This window comes from Semicossyphus pulcher, unplaced genomic scaffold, assembly GCF_022749685.1.
Source record: "Semicossyphus pulcher isolate SPU_LCO1_2020_fin unplaced genomic scaffold, fSemPul1.0.p SCAF_22, whole genome shotgun sequence".
Taxonomy (NCBI): Eukaryota; Metazoa; Chordata; class Actinopteri; order Labriformes; family Labridae; genus Semicossyphus; species Semicossyphus pulcher.
In genome coordinates this window covers 12,632,906-12,650,256 of record NW_027211696.1, presented here as the reverse complement: position 1 = coordinate 12,650,256, position 17,351 = coordinate 12,632,906, and the positions used below count along the sequence as shown (strand labels likewise).

At 41.5% G+C, this 17,351-nt stretch overlaps 1 protein-coding gene across 5 annotated transcripts in view; it reads left to right on the top strand.

The window, feature by feature from the left end:
- Positions 1–9,908, top strand: part of sema4d (sema domain, immunoglobulin domain (Ig), transmembrane domain (TM) and short cytoplasmic domain, (semaphorin) 4D) — a 58,312-nt gene extending 48,404 nt beyond the window's left edge. For 3 of the 5 annotated variants that reach the window (XM_069673111.1, XM_069673112.1, XM_069673114.1), the window contains 3 exons: positions 864–1,036; positions 1,236–1,282; positions 2,091–5,122. In XM_069673111.1, coding sequence (XP_069529212.1) covers positions 864–1,036; positions 1,236–1,282; positions 2,091–3,100 — 1,230 coding nt within the window. In that variant the 3' untranslated portion in view covers positions 3,101–5,122. Of the gene's footprint in view, positions 1–863; positions 1,037–1,235; positions 1,283–2,090; positions 5,266–6,071; positions 6,285–6,808 lie in introns of those variants that run through there. The other 2 variants (XM_069673116.1, XM_069673115.1) reach the window with 2 other exon arrangements.
- The last annotated feature ends 7,443 nt before the right edge of the window (positions 9,909–17,351 follow it).

Below are 17,351 nucleotides of genomic sequence, written 5' to 3'. Positions count from 1 at the left end.
TGGAGATATTTTAAAGTTTACTTTGTCTGATGTTAGCAAGTTCAGCTTTGTGACATTTAAAAGTGAGTCCTAAAGTGAACAATAAGTTCTGTTTTTGTCATGTGAAAGTTGTGAAAGCCTCCGCCCCGATCGGACAGAGCACGTTCTAACAGATGGGGGCGGCAACCGAATCATTAGCTGCCAATCTAACTGTTACTGTTCCCATTTATTTTGCTTTGCTAAAATACTTAAAGGTATAATAAGTAGGATTTTTCCTTACATTCAAACTGGGCCCCTCCTCCTTGGTTCCTCCTCATCACCAGAAGACCACTCTCACACTCTCTAATGCGAGAACACGCCCACCCTGTCAAGCTAACACCGACAGCATCCCGCTTACCTTTGCGCTAGCATGCTAACCGCCGCTTAGCTTCGTCCTACCCGGTTTGAGGCACCTACCTGTCCAACAGAAAGAAGGCCAACTCTGCATCGCTCTTTCGCCATGTTCGCCGGCCTGAATGCGGCCCAGTTGCTAATTTGAACCACTCCCACACTCACCTATACGCTGTGATTGGCTCAGGGAACCACAAAGCAAAAGAACAGAATAGATGCAGAGGGAAGGGTCTCACAGGGGTCTGCACACCAATCACCACCACACATGTATAGAGGCCCATAAGTGAGGATTTATATTACATTATATTTGTAAAAGTCTATATTTTAATTGTCTCGGAAAATCCTACTTATTATACCTTTAATATTGTGTTCAATAGATTCGTTATATTGTGGTAAAAAATGGACTCTCTCTTTGAAAACCACTACAGAAAAGCCTCCATCTGATCGGGACCTTCATGCATCATATTTACATGTACAACGTTGTCCTTCCACAGACGCGCTCGCTGTATGCCGGTTCAGACTCGGGTGTAGTCCAGTCGCCCACAGCCTTCTGCAGCAGGTATCTGTCCTGCGACGACTGTATCCTCGCAAGAGACCCGTACTGCGCCTGGGACCCTCACACCGCTGCCTGCGTCAACATCTTTGAAACTCCCAGCCAACGGCTCCGGTAAGCGACAGCACTCGCCCTCTCTATCACCCTGCTATCTTTTTTCCTCATACCGGTGCTCTGCTCATGCATTATTAAACAAAACCGCCATCGAGAGACAACTTTACTTGTTCTGCTTCCTGTTTGACCTGCTTTCTGTGTCAGACTACATGTTTCTTCATTCAGTTTGTAAAATAACAATGATTGTTTGTTTTTTCAGGAGGTTAATCCAGAGCCTGAACGGTGACGCAGACAAGTGCCCGTCAGGTAAGCTGCAACATGCTCATATACAGCTGAATATAGAGGCTTTATTACAGTGAGGAAAGCTGGAATCAAAACAGACCTTTTCTCCTGGTTTGTGCCACAATTTTGCACTGAACTGCAGAGGTCTGCTCAGCTGTGATGCTCTGCTACATGTGCTGCAGACAGTGCTGGGAGTTTAGTAAACTACTGGGTAGAAATGCACTAAAACATAAACTATAAATGATGTAAACCCACCTCAAGCATGATTTCCTGAATCATATGTTCTGTTAAAAAATGTTGAATTGAAAAAATAACAAATTTGTCATGCTGATACCGATGTGGCTGTTATGGCCCATGTCGGCCGATAATACGAGCAGACAGATGTATCGGTCTACATCCTTGAGGGCTGCATTTGGCCATATCGCCTCGGCTCCGATCGGCATTGATGGGAACACAAAACCCGTGTCGACACGCTAATCTCCGCCCCCTTTACGGCATGATGCTATGCTCCGTCGGTAACTCATCTCGGTTACAAATTCTGCCCATCTCTGTCTGAGCAGTGCTTGAACATCGTTCAAAATTTGTCGGCGCCAAGTTTGATACACAGACTGAATGAGTAATAGATACAATAAAGAGAGACCGACAGGAGTATACTCCACTGGCAATGGGAAAAGAGACAATCGGCATCTATAAGCGGGTCTTCCCGGGTCTAAAAAAACCCATGTAAACGCGCTAATGTTTGAGGGAAAGGGGTTTTAGACCACATGTTCACTCTCTCTAGGCCGGACTTAAACTGCCCTCAACAATTTTTCCCCTCTGTTTTTCCTCACAGTGTCAGGCCGGTCTCTGAAGGACTACCAGAGTGTGACCGTGAAACCAGGAAGCTCTGCTGAGCTGCCGTGCCTCGTACACTCCAACCTGGCCCAGGTGGTCTGGAAGTTCAACGGCTCTGTCCTCACCGAGGCCTCCCGCTTCCACTTCATCGGGGAAAACGGCCTCCTTATTTACAGCGTGGCTCCTGAGGACCAAGGGCACTACGAGTGCTGGTCGGTGGAATGGGCCCCCGCCGCCGGGAAGAACTTCACCCGCCTCCTGTCTGCGTACGTCCTCACTCTGGATCTCCCACCCAGACCCCCCCACCAGGCGGGCCATGCGACCACCACCCTCGGCAGCCAGGACACGTCTAGCACACACGCAGCTGAAGGTAATGGTAAGACAGACAGAGCCCCACTAACTTCGGCCCTCGCCCCCCCCAGCTTCACATCCACAGTCCAACTCACCTCCCCTCCCCAGACTGACTCATCACTAACCCCGCCCCCCAGCAGCACAATCAAGCTCCAGCCAAAGCAGCATCTTCCTCAGAGCTCCAACGCCCCCCGCCCGGACAACCTGGACCCAGCGGCCGAGTACTTACAGCACAACAACAGCATGGCCCTTCTCCTCCTCTTCCTCCTGTTCTTCCTCCTCTTCCTGGCCGCTCTGGCGTACAACTGCTACATGCAGTACCTCCCAGCGCCCTGCCTGCGCCTGCGAGCCGCTCTGCTGGGCACGCACAAGAGCGCCCACCAGCCTGAGTATCTCTCCTGTGAGGCGGGGCTCATGGAAGCATCGGCGGCCGACAAAATAAACATGACGGAGCAGCCGACGCAGAACGGCAGCCAGACCTCTCAAAACCTGCGGGCGCTCCGCGACACCGGGTACGAGACCGAGCCGGAGTGCGGCAACGGTCGGATCCCGTCTCACAGTTTCGGAGGCGACAGCCCGTCTCAGGAGAAGCCCTTCGATGTGGACTGTGAATCTCAGCCCATCCAGTTTGCAGACGCAGATGAACCTTACTGCTAGCATGGAGCTTCCGTTCCTCCTCGGAGACTGTTTTAAAACTTGCTGCACATTCACACAACTTACCCTTCAAAGTGGTTTCCTCTATATAAACGCATGCTAGTGTCACATGAAGTTAAGTCCTGCTGTCTGGTTTAGAGCTTAAAGTAAGAACTGTTCTGACAGAAGCTGTAACCTCTCAGCTGAGTCCAGCAAGAAAAGCTATTTCTTTAATTCCAAATTGGAAACATTGTTTACCAAATTGGTAAGTTACCTTGATGTTTTCCAAATTGGAGTCTTGTTTTTGTACAGCATGATAATAAGCTTTCTGCGTTGTTTTTTTTTTTCTTTCAAAGCAATGTGTAGGATTTTGGACTTGAGTAAATGCTTCGACGTTACGGTCATTTCTCAGGGAAGGTTTGCTCACTTTAGCCCGGCTTTGTTGTGCTGTGTCGCCGTCTGCAGCACCCAATATGTGGGCCTTAAAGGAGAAGTTCTGTGTTTTTAAACCTGGGGCCCTATTTGTACAAATTTGGGTGTCGAATGACTCACAGGAACAAAATCGGTCCAGTAGATGTCCTCTGCCGTAGCTGACCCTAACCCATAATCCAGGGGCAACTGCACTTACTTCAGGTGTCCGACAATATTATTAAGATTATTAAGAAAGGGTAAGATCCTTTTTGTGTAACCATAAACAGACATTTCTAGGTAAAGAACTTAGATGCATGTAATATGTTCGGTCTCAATCGATAGTTGCCCGTTTGGTCCCTGTGGTCTTGGCCGCCGCCTCCAGTTTATTTTGGTGACATGAAAGAAAGTCTGCAGCACAGCCACGCGATCAGAAGGGGGAAACCCTCCGACATGGTTACACAGTGTTGTAATGTCCGAGGTATCAAGCCCTGGCCATCAATTTCAACTGCCTCATCTTCATCGTCGAACTCTAAATATTCAGCCATGGCTTTAGAAATATATTCCTGCTGGCCTCTACGTAAACAAATCCAATCTCCAACTCTAAGTCACGCTTCCACCGCCCTGTTCAGGTAACATCTCATCACCCGCGAGATTTCGGGGCGAGACTTCTGTTTATGGTGACACAAAAAGGATCTTACTCTTAAAAAAAGGACAATCTTTTTAGGGATCATTTCCGTAATGTTGTCGGACACCTGGAGTAACAATCTGAGCCTGTCAGCGGCAAGAACAAGCACTTTTAGTGGACAGACTTTGATCGGGCACAGTTGCCCCTGAATTTTGTTACAGCCATTGCGGCCATATCGCGGCTACAGCGGACGACATCTACTGGACCGATTCCAAATGTTTTTGTTCCTCTGAGTCATTTCGACACACATTTGTGCAAATAGGGCCCAGGTTTAAAAATACCAAACTCCTTTAATCCCACCCAGTGAGGTGGCGATGAAGGTCTGGAGGTCAGAAAAAAAAGAGACGAGCGACAACTTGCATAAAAGAAAAATGCTGTAAGAAATCAACCACTTCTTGTCTTGTATGGAGTTGTTCTTTATCCTCCTCCTGTGAAGTCGACATTCCTACATGGATACATCTCTGATGCTCCTGTGTATTAACCCTTTACTAGTCGTCCTCCCTTATGTGGTCTGTTAATAACATGTTGTTCAGTGTGACATGATGCTTGATATCAGGCGTCTCTTGTTCTCTTTCTAAAGCAGCCCTGGAAACAATCTGAAGTTATTTTTTAGGATTATTTTTAATGAAACCTTCAGTTTTAGAACCTTTTCAGAGATCTATTATTTAAAGATGAGTCACATCTGTGGTAATATCTTTTTGTTTATTATGTAAGTAGCTCCTCATTTGTTTTTATTTTATTTATTGCAGCTTTTTTTTAGATGGTAGGCTTCATTCATTAGTCGCCCCTTTGTTTGTTCGCATGTCACCCCTGCTTTCTATTCTCCCTCAACACTCTTTTTCCATCACTCCCTCCCTCACAGCCTCCTCTCCTGTCGACACTTCATCCTTCCTGTCCTCTGGAAGTAGCATCCCCTCTGCCCTCCCTTCCTCCTCCTCCTCCTCTTCTTCTTCTTCTTCCGCCTCTACCTACAACAAGCCCCACAACGTGGAGGCTCGGGAGGCAGAGGTGAGGCTGTTGCCTCCCCTGCTGAAGGACCAGGCCTGGGGGGTTCACGCCCAGGAGGCATTCCTGCTCTTCTGCCTGGCCCTGGGTGAGTGGTGCCTGCGACACTGACTCAGCTCACTGACTGTCGTGCTCAGTTGGGAAATGTTTTCCTCTCACTTTTTAACCCCTCCTTTTCTCTGTGCCATTTTTTTTTAACTCATTTTTACACCGTGCATGTTACCATTTCCTAAAAACTAACCAGGGTACTGTGTGTGTGTGTGTGTGTTTCTGGATTTGTGAAAAACAAGCCTGCCCCGACTCTTTTTAGGCGTCTCATCTGATGCCTGTTACACGAGCGAATGCTTAAAAAGTCAAACCTGGATTAACAGTCAACCTCTCAGTGATCTGGTTGTCTCATATTTATCAACCCAATGTAAACGAGAGGTACAGTTCTGTGTATATTATTGTATAACAGCACCCTGACTTGATGATGTCAAATTCGGAAGTGGATCCTTTTTATCTTCTCAGAACAAATGCTTAAATGTCTTGCATCTCAATACTTTATCTGGGTCGTTTTCGGTGCCTGTAAACACGTGTAAATATATGTGTATATATGGAAAAATACAGTTGGAAGATGTACATAATTCTAGGGAACATTTTGAGACTGTTGCTATTGCTAGGGAGGCTAAATAAATCGTAAACGTTTTCAACATCTTACATTTTTTGGTCATCTTTTTTTATATTTTTTAACTGTACCAAAATAGTTAGCCTTCACACTATTATAAACATTATATGTAAACAAAAACGAACCTACCTAAAGCAAGTATTCCATTCCATGTACGGTATGTCTCTGTGGCGTGTCAGTGTCTCGACCTTAAGGGGTCAAACAAGCAGTCCGATTCTGTCCCTCAGGTCCCAGTGACGTCCACATTCACTGGCTTATAAACGGCCACACCCTGGACACGCCCATAATGGAGTACCGCCGGCCGCTGGGTCAGAGGGAGGTCCTAGTGAGCAGCTGGCTCCGAGAGGGGCCGCTGATCAAGGACGCCCGTTACAACTGTGTCGCTGAGGCCAGCACAGGAAATGACATGTCTGAGGTGGACGTCCACCTCACGATCGGAGGTATCTACACCCGGTGTTGTGTGGCTTAATAAATATACATATGGTATTCAAAGTAATGCATGTAGAGAGGTAAAAGAGTAGAGTAGAGCTGACACTGGTAATATGTCATTAGTCCAGAGAGGAGCATTTGTGTATGGAGTCAAAGTGGTGCCAATGGAAAATAAATGTGGAAAAATAAAGACATAAAATTTTATAAAGGTAAAAAAAAATATTTAAAATTATATTTTTATGCATATTAATTAGTCCAATTTTCCAAATATTATTTTATATTTCTTATTTCTTTTGTTATCCCTTAAAGAGCCAGGTGTCAATCAGCTGGGTCCTCCTCTTTTTCTTTAAATTTCCACATTTTAAATTTATTTATTTTTTGTTTGTTTCTTTTTTTTAATTTTAAATTTAAGTGGAAAAATATTCATTAAAAAAAAATGATAATAATTTTGTTACACATTTTTTATTTTTAAGGCACTCCTGTGACTCCGTACTTGTAATGGTTTCTACCCATAAAAGATGTTGTTATTCGACAGATGAGGAGAGCATTCCATCCAGGGATTTGAACCAGTGGAGAGGTGCGCTCACAGAGCATGAGCAGCTGCTAAAGAGATGGGAAAAGGCCTGGGTAGGTCCATGCTCTTGCATCCGAGTGTGTTGCCCGGGTCGACTTGCATCGTGTGCATCAGTTTGAATCGGCTCTGCGTGTTTGGCTGTAGGCGAGTGGTGTGATCTCTTTCTGCCAGTGAGATGTGCAAAGTCCGGATTGAGCCGCATGATGGCAAATCATTTAAGGACAAACAGCTGAAGCCGGCTGAAATGTTTTACTGTTCAGTAAAGGATCTTTATTCTCGCGTGTTTCCCACAGTCTTCACTTATTGAACTAAATAACCATCTGTTCCTGCAGCTTTTTACTAACCACTTTTAGCCCTCACACTTAACTACATTACATTTAACTACATTTTCTCTTCCACATGATCCATTAACCACATTCTGCTAATTGTGTTGCACACAACAAAACACCATGTTCCCTTTCCTGAAGGACTAAATATACAAGCACAAGTCTCTTGTATTTTCTTATTTGGACCATTATATACATCATTATATGATATATTTGAGTATTTCTGCTCATTTTTCTTCCATTAAAGTTGTAATGTCAAAGATCTCAGTTTTGTTCTCTTTGGCGTAACCTATGGCGATAAACTTCCCAGATATCCAGACAGTGTCGCATGTGTGACGTCCACGGTTGGCTCCGGTTGTAACTCTTGATTTTCCTCGCTGACGGTCGCTTTAGACTGTTTGCCTTCATGTGAGCGTTGAATTTGTTTCTTTTTCTTTGTATTTTCACTTATTTTTGAAGTTGTATCTGTAGTCATCGATCTTTTCTTTGTTTGTTCAGCCATAGTAGATTACTGTTTACTCGCAACACTTGCAGAGACCGGAAAAGCAGCCGCTTAGCTCCGCCTACCCTCTCTGGCAGACCAACCACTGCTGGGTGATGGAAAACGTGTCACTAACTGGGCGCTCAATCACCATTGTGTTACCTCATTCGGTGATAGATAGAGACTTAACAGACATTTATTTAAATGAAAATCTTTGAGATTATTACTTTATGTGTACTTTGCTTTATAGATTTGGATGAAGTTTCAGACTGAGTTGCACTTTATTTGGTTTCATGTACTTTTTACATTAATTGAATTTGTTAAACTAATTGCAGAACAGTTTCCAAATTGCAAATAAGCTTAGTTTCAGCCTGAAATAAAGACTGAAAACCAATAAAAAACCTGGGCGTGTTTAACATATTTAACTGAGTGTCTTTCCTCTTCTACTTGTGCGGTACACCTCTGTTTTCCCCCTCCACAGGAAAGCTGTGATCGCCACTGAGCTCTTGGAAGGTACCTCGAGCTTCTCTTGTGTTGGCTGCATCTGGTTGTGAACATTGTCCTCGGCCCAGGTGGACCGCACCTCTGACACTGAAACTTAAAACACAGATGCAGCAGTGTCACTTCTTACGTAAGAGTTTGACGGACCTTGCAGCACCTGCAGGAGCTCACCTGGTCGAGATGATGATGGTGGGACTCCTTCTAAAACTTGACGAGGAGATGAAGCTCATCTGTTGCCTCAGTCTGAGGACGTGTGGGTCGCCTTTCTACTGAATGTGTATTTGTTTCTATTTTTATTGATGAACATTCTTAAAGCAGTGCTTGTATGGAACAATAAAAGTGATTGTAATTAAGGAGCACTGATCTGTATTTCTAAGTAATCCAACGTCTTTGACGCTTTAGAAATCTTCATTTTCCAGATGCCTTCCAAGGCGTCAGCGTGGTTCTTCAAAGCGACCTTGCAGTTTGACGTTCTCCCTTGAGAGTGACTCAGGTGACCCCGCAGAGAGTCACAGCCCAAGCTGCATTATGTGACTTTGATGGTAGGAATGACTAACGTGGGAAGAAGGATTACTTTCACAGCAAACCTCTAATGTTTGACATTAAGCAAGATTAAATCTCTAAAAGTAAACTTGAAATAAAAACCCAAGCATCCAAAATGCCAAGGGTGATAAAGGTCGAATAATAGCGCTATAATGGAGTCAGTGCCACTTTAAAAGTGTGACCGCATATTCCCTCTGAAGCAGAAATAAACGGTTTATCTGTCGTTTACGCTGACTTAAATATCAATTCATCACATTTTATCCCATTAAGCGTTTATCACTTCTTTTTCCACAGATGTTTAATTATTCACAGACACTGCCTCACACATTTATGAACGGATTATTACTCCTGCAGGATCAATCTGGAGTGGCACCATGACACGTCAGCCTTTTCCACAGGAACACTTTCTACCATCTGAATTATTAACCAGCCTCCTCTGCGCATTTCTCACAGTTCAGACATATTCAGAGGGTGCAGTATGGCCGTCAGTGAAACTCATTTCCTTTATAAGTGTAGGTTGTGGGAAAAATGCAGATTCCTCATGTATGTATGAAACGATAATTTAATATCAGAATACCTTTTAAACATAATTATTTTAAACCTAAATAGTCATATTCAGATATTTACGGTACAACACATAGGCTACATTAGGAAATAGCCTACGTTGTTTATAGGAAAATGTTTCTGTAGCTCAGCATGGCACTGAAATGCTTTTATATTTTCATGGCACCAACTTCCACAACTGGGGCCACAGCGCCCTCTGGTGACCAAGTAAAGAAGTACAAGCCAAAAAGGAAAAAATAAGTAAAGACGTAGAAAGTGAATTGTTTATCAAATACGTCATGACTCAAGAGGCACAAAAGTAAAGTTGTCTAAACATTGTGATGTCAAAAGAAATAACACAAGCCATGCAACTTTGAAGGTCAACAACAGACAAATACAATCTATTTACAACTTTGCTTTACATATGTGTTGATGTGTTCTGGCATCAAAGTACAGGAAAAATAACAGTGGTTAAAGTATACACCTATTTAAATGTATAAACGTATTGCAAGAACCATGGTCTGCAAAATTAAAGATGTTTTTATTTATTTTGACCCAATGAGTTTACTGCTTCAAGATTTATTTTTATTATTTTTTTATTACAACAAATGAGGTGCATTTTGCAATTTGAAGGCCTGTGTGCATCACAATTACAAAACGATTACAAAATTCAAACCTTTCTCACTAATTTTCTGTATTGTCTGTATTCATTTCAAAATGAGTGTGTATGATCATTTTCAGCATTCAGAGGATTAAATATTTATACACTGTTCATTCACCACTTGTTTTTTAGTCTTACATTGTTGTATTGTACTTTTTTTCGAGTCATTCCAGTTGTTTTCACAACTTCTTTTTCTTATCTCTGGATGCATGTCAGCTCAGGGCTTCCATACTTTTCAACATTCACACAAAAAATCGTTTGTTGATCCGTTATATCGTTTATGCCAGCACAACAGGCACAGTCAATATATATTTTATGAAAATCAATATTTCAACTAATAATAAAAAATAAAAAAAGAGGCATATATAAGGCTATTAGGAACGAATTGCAACTACAACACAGAACTGCAGCCTTTTAGCACCTTTAATGGTTCCATAGCTTTGTTCTGGCTTCGCTCCTCACTGTCATAGAAACCTTGAACTTACTGTCTGTGCAAAACAAAAGAGGGGGCACATACGCTTCGTGAAAAACGCACGAAATCTAGCGTTTTGCCTTTTAAGGCGTAAACAGTAGCGTTTTCGGCGCCCTATTACTGCTTAAAAAGCGGCGTTCTCATGTACTTCGCCAGAGCGTGCGAAAAAAGCGGCGTTCTCTGCGGCTGAAAACGGCGTTCAATGCATTGTTCTCATGTAGCCTAGCTCATTAGAGAGGCGGGGGGTCGTTTAAGAATGTCATTTCCGGATTAAAAGTCCCACTCAGATTTCATTAAGGCATTACATTGCATTTAGCAGATTAGTGTGTTCCCAAAGTATGTTCATTAAAAAACGAATACATTGTATAGTGCCTGAACGCACCACAAATCAAGCTAAAGCTATTTCAGCCAATAGGAAGGCGTCATTCTGCTCCATCGAATTTCCCCGAAGTAGCGTTTCCGTGTTGGGGCTGTTACTGCTAGCGGCCTCAGGTAAGCTAGAAGCTGTGAAAAACTAATGAAACAAATCAGCGGTTTCCCGCTTTTATGTATTAGTTACATTGATAGCTGCTTTGTTACTTTCGGCGACCCGCGGGCTGCTGATATAGAGGCTTTTCTGTGAGTGATATGTAGGCTAGCTACCAGCAGAGCCCCAGGACTGTTTGGACTACATATCGCCTGCGACAGCTAACAAGTGTGTTACTGACGTGGTAAGTAGGGCACTAATCCCTTTACCAACTTGTAAACATAAAACCTTATAAATTTTATACTTTTGTACAAGCTAAAGATATTAGCCAGGTTGCTTAGCCTTCTGGCTCACTAGCAAACGTCAGTTGTGACTTTTTGTGACAGATGTGGCACTAAATGACAGCTAGTCAAATACCAACAAAAGCCTATATTTATCCATTATATAATAAATAAAGAAAACATTATAATTGGATATAGACTATCTCTCTATCTCATAATAAACTAGTGAATTAGGTTAGTAACTCATATGTGATCCTCACTTCCGCTGCTTTTTTAATGAACCATTCACAGGAGGCTCAAATGATGCCCCAGACATGATTATGAAAATGAGCTCTCAAGGCTGTGGATGTTATTGTCCACACAGGACATTCTTACATCACTGTACTCTCTTCAAGTAGGCTATCAACATTGTTTCCCTTTGCCATTCATGATTGTGTTTCATTGAGCCTTTAAGAAACACATACACACTAACTCTCTCTCTCATATCCACACACACATACACACATTGTATAACAGCAGGCAAAAATATTAATAAAATATGGCCGCGAACAGGCTCGTATTAGATCACGATGTGGGGCAAGAAAATACACCCTGCCTATTCCATTCAAGGTGAACATAATGGTAACTCAATGTTGTGTAACTTTAGTATATATTTTCATTAAACATGGAGGTTTGACTTAATATTAATTAATCAAGACAGAGCTTGCAAATTCAACAACTCATTACAATAAAAAAACATTTTATGATTATCTTGCGCACAAGATTTTATGTTGCTACCACAAGATAAATGCACACAATATACAAATTATTGCCTTCAACTTTTGGTGCTCCATACTTAATGATTTGCATTTTGACTCCAGTTTCAGCTTGCCTTATTTGATAATAACGCTAGCGAGCTGCCCACACCAGTCTCAAACATGTCAGGGAGATATTTGTAGTCCGCGGCGTAGCTCATAGAGAGCTTCGTCTCAGCTACTAGCATGAAAGCTAACAGCATGATAGCAAGATTAAAAGTCAGCATGGTTGATATTTGACAAAAAGTAAATTTAATATTATAGTTTGTTTAACAACAAAAATAGCTAGCCAAGTAGCCATGTCATTGTTACCAAAGCCAAAACAAGGTTTTCCTGAACAAATGAAAGTCATGGCCAAGTCGTAAGATGCTAGTGTCATTAAGTTCAGAGGTGCAGCGTACTTCTTGCAGCTTGTGCGCTACAGGCACCATCCTGTGGTGTTCAGAGGATGTGGCACAAAAAAGACCGCAGTAAGTGTTGTAAACACTTTTGTATTATTCACTTCTCAGTTTCTCTCTCTTTAGCTGCATACAGCCCCGTCATCAAAGTTGTCATGTATCCTGAATTGTTTATGAAAGGCCCTCGTTGTTGTAACTTGATGCTATTCTGAAAACAAGGAGGCTTTGACTGTGTCCCTGTTGCTTTGTTTACTCATTTAATATACAGTTTGATACGTAGCTAGCGCATTAATTTAGAAAGGTGATCAGACTGTTTCAACTTTACTTCACAGGTGTTCAATTCTCAAGAGTTAATTGTCACTCTTCAGCCTATCAGAACAGAGTGTTCACACGGTCCACGGTATCCCTATAGCTACGGTCTGTTCTTCATAACAACGGTCTGCTATCGAGAAATAGCAGACCTCAGAATGCCGTGATTAACCAATCAGAATCAAGTATTATCACAGCCGTGTAATAAGCATATAATAGCTTAGCTTTATATTAAATCATAATAACTAGATGAGACGAGAGAGTCATCAGACTATTTATCTATATTAAAGTTAACATAATATTTCCCATGCGAGGACAGAGAAGCTAACTTCTTTAAGGAGTTCTTTGCCTTTGATAAGTTGTGCCTGTGAACAGTTTAATGATTAATATCACTGGGATGCCTCTGTGGGAGGCGGTGGGAGAGAACAGCCTCAGTCAGTGTACAGAGTCACATGTTTGTGTGCTTGAGCAAAGAAGGGCTTTTATTCTGAAAGTGCAGATTGCTCCGGAGTATCTTGAACCAAAGGTCAGCGAACAGCGTCGTTGACTTTTCATTGCTGTAAGTGAATAATGCATTTTTAAACAATAACAAAAATGATCACATTTTACCAGTCGCTTGTGTCTGCCCTTTCTGTTACATTGTTTTTTTTTTTTGTTTCTAGCTCGTCTGAAAATAACTCTTGCTTTTTTTGAATGTTTTTGGTAACCTGGCAACAGTAGTCAGTGGAGAAGTGTCTCCTGCTTTCCTTACCAGTGGATGCTCTTTTCCTCCGTCGCTCCTTTCTCATTCATTCTTAATGTATGTGTGAGAAATGAGATGAAGACGAACGTATGCCACATGTTTATTTCTTAATGAATACATTTTTTAACCTATTACAAGGAATTTTCTTACATCTATCAAACACTATGAACATTGGTTCATTATTGTATAAGGCTTTTATGTATCTTCTTAGTCAGTGTACAAGATTAATTTAACTATTAGAAGGCATATTTATATTTCCTTGTCAGTGGACTCTTATTTTGAAAGATCTACCTGTCACATTCCTGTGGGTTGTTAAGATGATACCAGCTTCTAATAGGAAAGAAACAAACAACACGATCCCTGCTGTCAATAAGTAAGAAGCACCCCCAGTGACCTGCTGTCATTGTTTAACACAGTCGCAGACAATTTTTAAAATATTCCCACCTTTTCTTTTCAACTCTGCCCCCTTGTGTTTCTCTGCATTAGTGGCAGGAAATGGTGGGTGGGTCCTCAGTGCCACAGAAACCTCTTTCAAATAGGATGTGGGCAAAGTTGACCCAAGTTCTGCCGGGTACCAAGATGCTCGACTGTATTGGAGCAAAGAGCAAAAATGGCAGGACTTGGGTCGTGCTAACGCTCTGTATCACGCTCTATTGATAGAACTATTGAAGAAATTAGGGATAGACCGATTATCGGCCGGTTATTATCGGTAATAACTGGGTTATTTTGGCTCTGATGCATATGCTTAAAGGCATTTAAACAAAGTTGAGCGTTGGAGTTTGTATTATTCAAAATTTTGACGCCAATATTTCCACTTTTATTGCAAATGAATATCGGCTTCAAATATCGGTTATCAGCCTCCTTGACTACTAATAATCGGTATCGGCCCTGAAAAAACATATCGGTCTATCTCTAGAAGAAATAGAAGTTGAATTGTCAAAAAAAAAGTTGATCACCTCCTTAAGCTCTTAAGCTCTTTCCATGTCAGTGAAAAACATCATGAAGCCGAGGAAAGATGTAAAGGACGATTCAGATGGACATAAGAAAAGATAAAAACGGGGCTAAAAGAATCCGACTGCAATGAAAGTAGGCTTGTAAGTGATGACAGATGGGATTGACATGGGTCTGCCACTTTGTAATTAATCCAAAGAAGTCGTTCTTGACTTTTTTTTTCCTCCATGCAATATAAATGTGGATAATGCAGTGAAAACTTTAACTTCCTAACCCAGGTGCTTACAGCAGATTAGATGACCACCAATGTGGAGAACAAAAGGACACTGCCCTGCTGGCTGTGGCCCACTTGATATTGGAACAGCCCGTCTGATTAGATGGTACATGCTCCCAAAATTGTCAATAAGCTTCCTTACTTAAGGCATGTGAAGTGGGACCAACCATCATGTCATCCCTAGCCCTTTAAGTGGCTCCGCCCATGTGATGTCATAGGCCCAGGGGAGGAGCTTCTGGAATGACAAATGGAACGACAGATGAAAAATTTCATGGTTAATGCTTAAAAAAGTTTTAACATAACACCTTTTATATCCAAAAATAAAAAACCTGCTCGCTGTAGCAGAGATGACATTTACACAAATTAAAATAGTCTTCCGAATTATTATTGGCACCGTCATCTTCAATTATATATATCATTAGGAAACTCAATTATTATTACTACGCATGCAGGATTGGCATACAGGTTTTCTTATTTATTTAGTGTATGCTACGCTAAAGGAAGCAGTGAAGCTACTTTCCGAAGCATTAAGAGAATTTGACACGCTTATATTAAAGCTCCCACTTATACCCGTGTGTCATTTTACTTATTCCGGAACCCTCCTAAGCAAAATGTAGCATTATTCACGGCCCTGCTGTGAGAAGTTATAGTTTCTATACATTATTGGGCGATCGTTGTTTGGGGGAGGGGTTCACAAGTAGGTCAGTTGGGTTTTTTGTCCATGTCTTTGGTTTTGATTGCTGACAGATGCTGTCAAAGGCTGTAAAATGTTGGCTTTGTTCAAACAAACCACTTTAACTGGCATTTCAATTTTTATTTTACATTTGCAAAAAAAACCTTAATTTGCATTTTTTTAAATTTTCAAGTAAGTGATTGTTGAATGTATTTTTATTAATTATTTATTGCTATAATGATATAATAATATTAAAAGTCTAAATCAATGACTGTATATATAGATGGACAACACGTCTCAATCTGCTCCCATTGTACGTAATTGATGCCAAAATTGCCCCTGCGATAGGCACCCCGAACTGATTGGCTGCAGGAGCCTAATTTGTCAACAGAGCTGTCAATCATCATTTTGACAGCATCAAATAAATAATTAAAAATAAACTTTTCTGAAAAATGAACACTTGGACATAAATCAGCATGATAATAACTAGCTATAATGACAGAAACCATGTTTGAGAAAAATGTATTTGACGTGTATTTTGATTTTATAGTTTGACTCATGTCCCATCTGTTAACATGGAGGAGGCGAGCTTTATGACCTATGCGGCAGCCAGTCAGCAGGGGGCGCTCCAAATGTTTTAGCTTCACTTTTAGGGAGCCATCATGTCGTCCATCTTTTTATACAGTCTATGGTCTAAATAAACACAACAAATCAAAGGTCAGTTTCATTAAATTATTCCATCCATGGGCTTCCGTACATTACTGACTCAGCTCTCTCTGCTCACATCTCGTCATACAGTTCTTCATGATATTGGTTTTCTGAATGCTTAAGGCCAGTTTGAGTCACATGATAATGTTTATAAAGGAATAACTGGAGGACAGGAGCACACAGCTGTTAAATGATGATGTTTTTTTGTCCTTTGTACAATGCAGTGAAGGCTTTGGTTGTTAAATTTGGAGTTAAATTTAGTGCACTGGCAAGGTGAGACTAATAGAGTAGAATTTCTAACTTAAACATGTATATACTAAATTTTAAAAAATAAAATATTATGAAGGATGTCATTGTTTTGCTAAATTTAAATATGAAAAATAATTGTGTTTATAAAAGATAATAATATGCATCATTATTTATAGACCTGTCACCCAGAATAAACATGCTGTTCTAGTGTAATTGTACTCTCTGCTCTCACACATATAAACAGTAAATCACTAATTAAATGTGTAGGTGGTTACTGTTCACATGAATGTGGGGGGAAAAGCTGATAATGGAGACAATCAAAATCATGGGGGTGTCATTTCCACCTCTCGTTTATTTAACTTTACTATTTTTCCGCTTTCTTATCTCCTCAACAGAACATCATGTTCATTAATTATGCAAACATGTCATATGTGATGATGTACGTCTTATTGTTAAAGGGCAGTGGGGAGAAAACGAGATGCACACCTGCGTCTGGAATGGTCTCTTCCACTATTCTGCAAGCCTCCCCTGAATGAGTCATCCTGCCGGCTCCTCATTGGATAAGACCATGCCATCCCAAGGGATTGCCTTGCAGAGGCAGAAAGGCCTTGCTTCCATTCACAGAAACATTGGTATGCCAGCCTGCTATTTCATTCACATAAAAGACTAAATATTGCATGCTTTTTTCTCCTCCGCTGCTGTTCTTCTTTGTCTTCTTACCTCCTCTTTTATAAGCGAGGGCCTGCCTTTTTCTTCCCTGCTTTTGTGTTTGCCTTTTTTTTTTTTTTTCTCAGACGAGAGAAGGCAGACGTGCTGTGTTTTTTTTTTTTTTTTTTTTTTTTCTATATTTGCCAGGCAGGAAAGAGAGATGTTGGGAGGGACTGCAGTGCGAAATCTGCGGCAGAGCGAGAGCGGAAGCTGCTTATGAATGAGCGTCAGTCTCTCGGCTTCGCTAGATGCTCCTGAGGACATTTTACATGAATGGTGTCTGGCTGTTTGCTTTCCGCTACCAGGGAGACAAAGATGCTTCGTTGCTGCTGCTTTTAAGGAGACTCTTGGGCTCTTTTTTTTTTTTTATATCTGTTATTCTTTCGGCTGTTTCGTTGACTCATCTCACTGAGAAACACGCCGT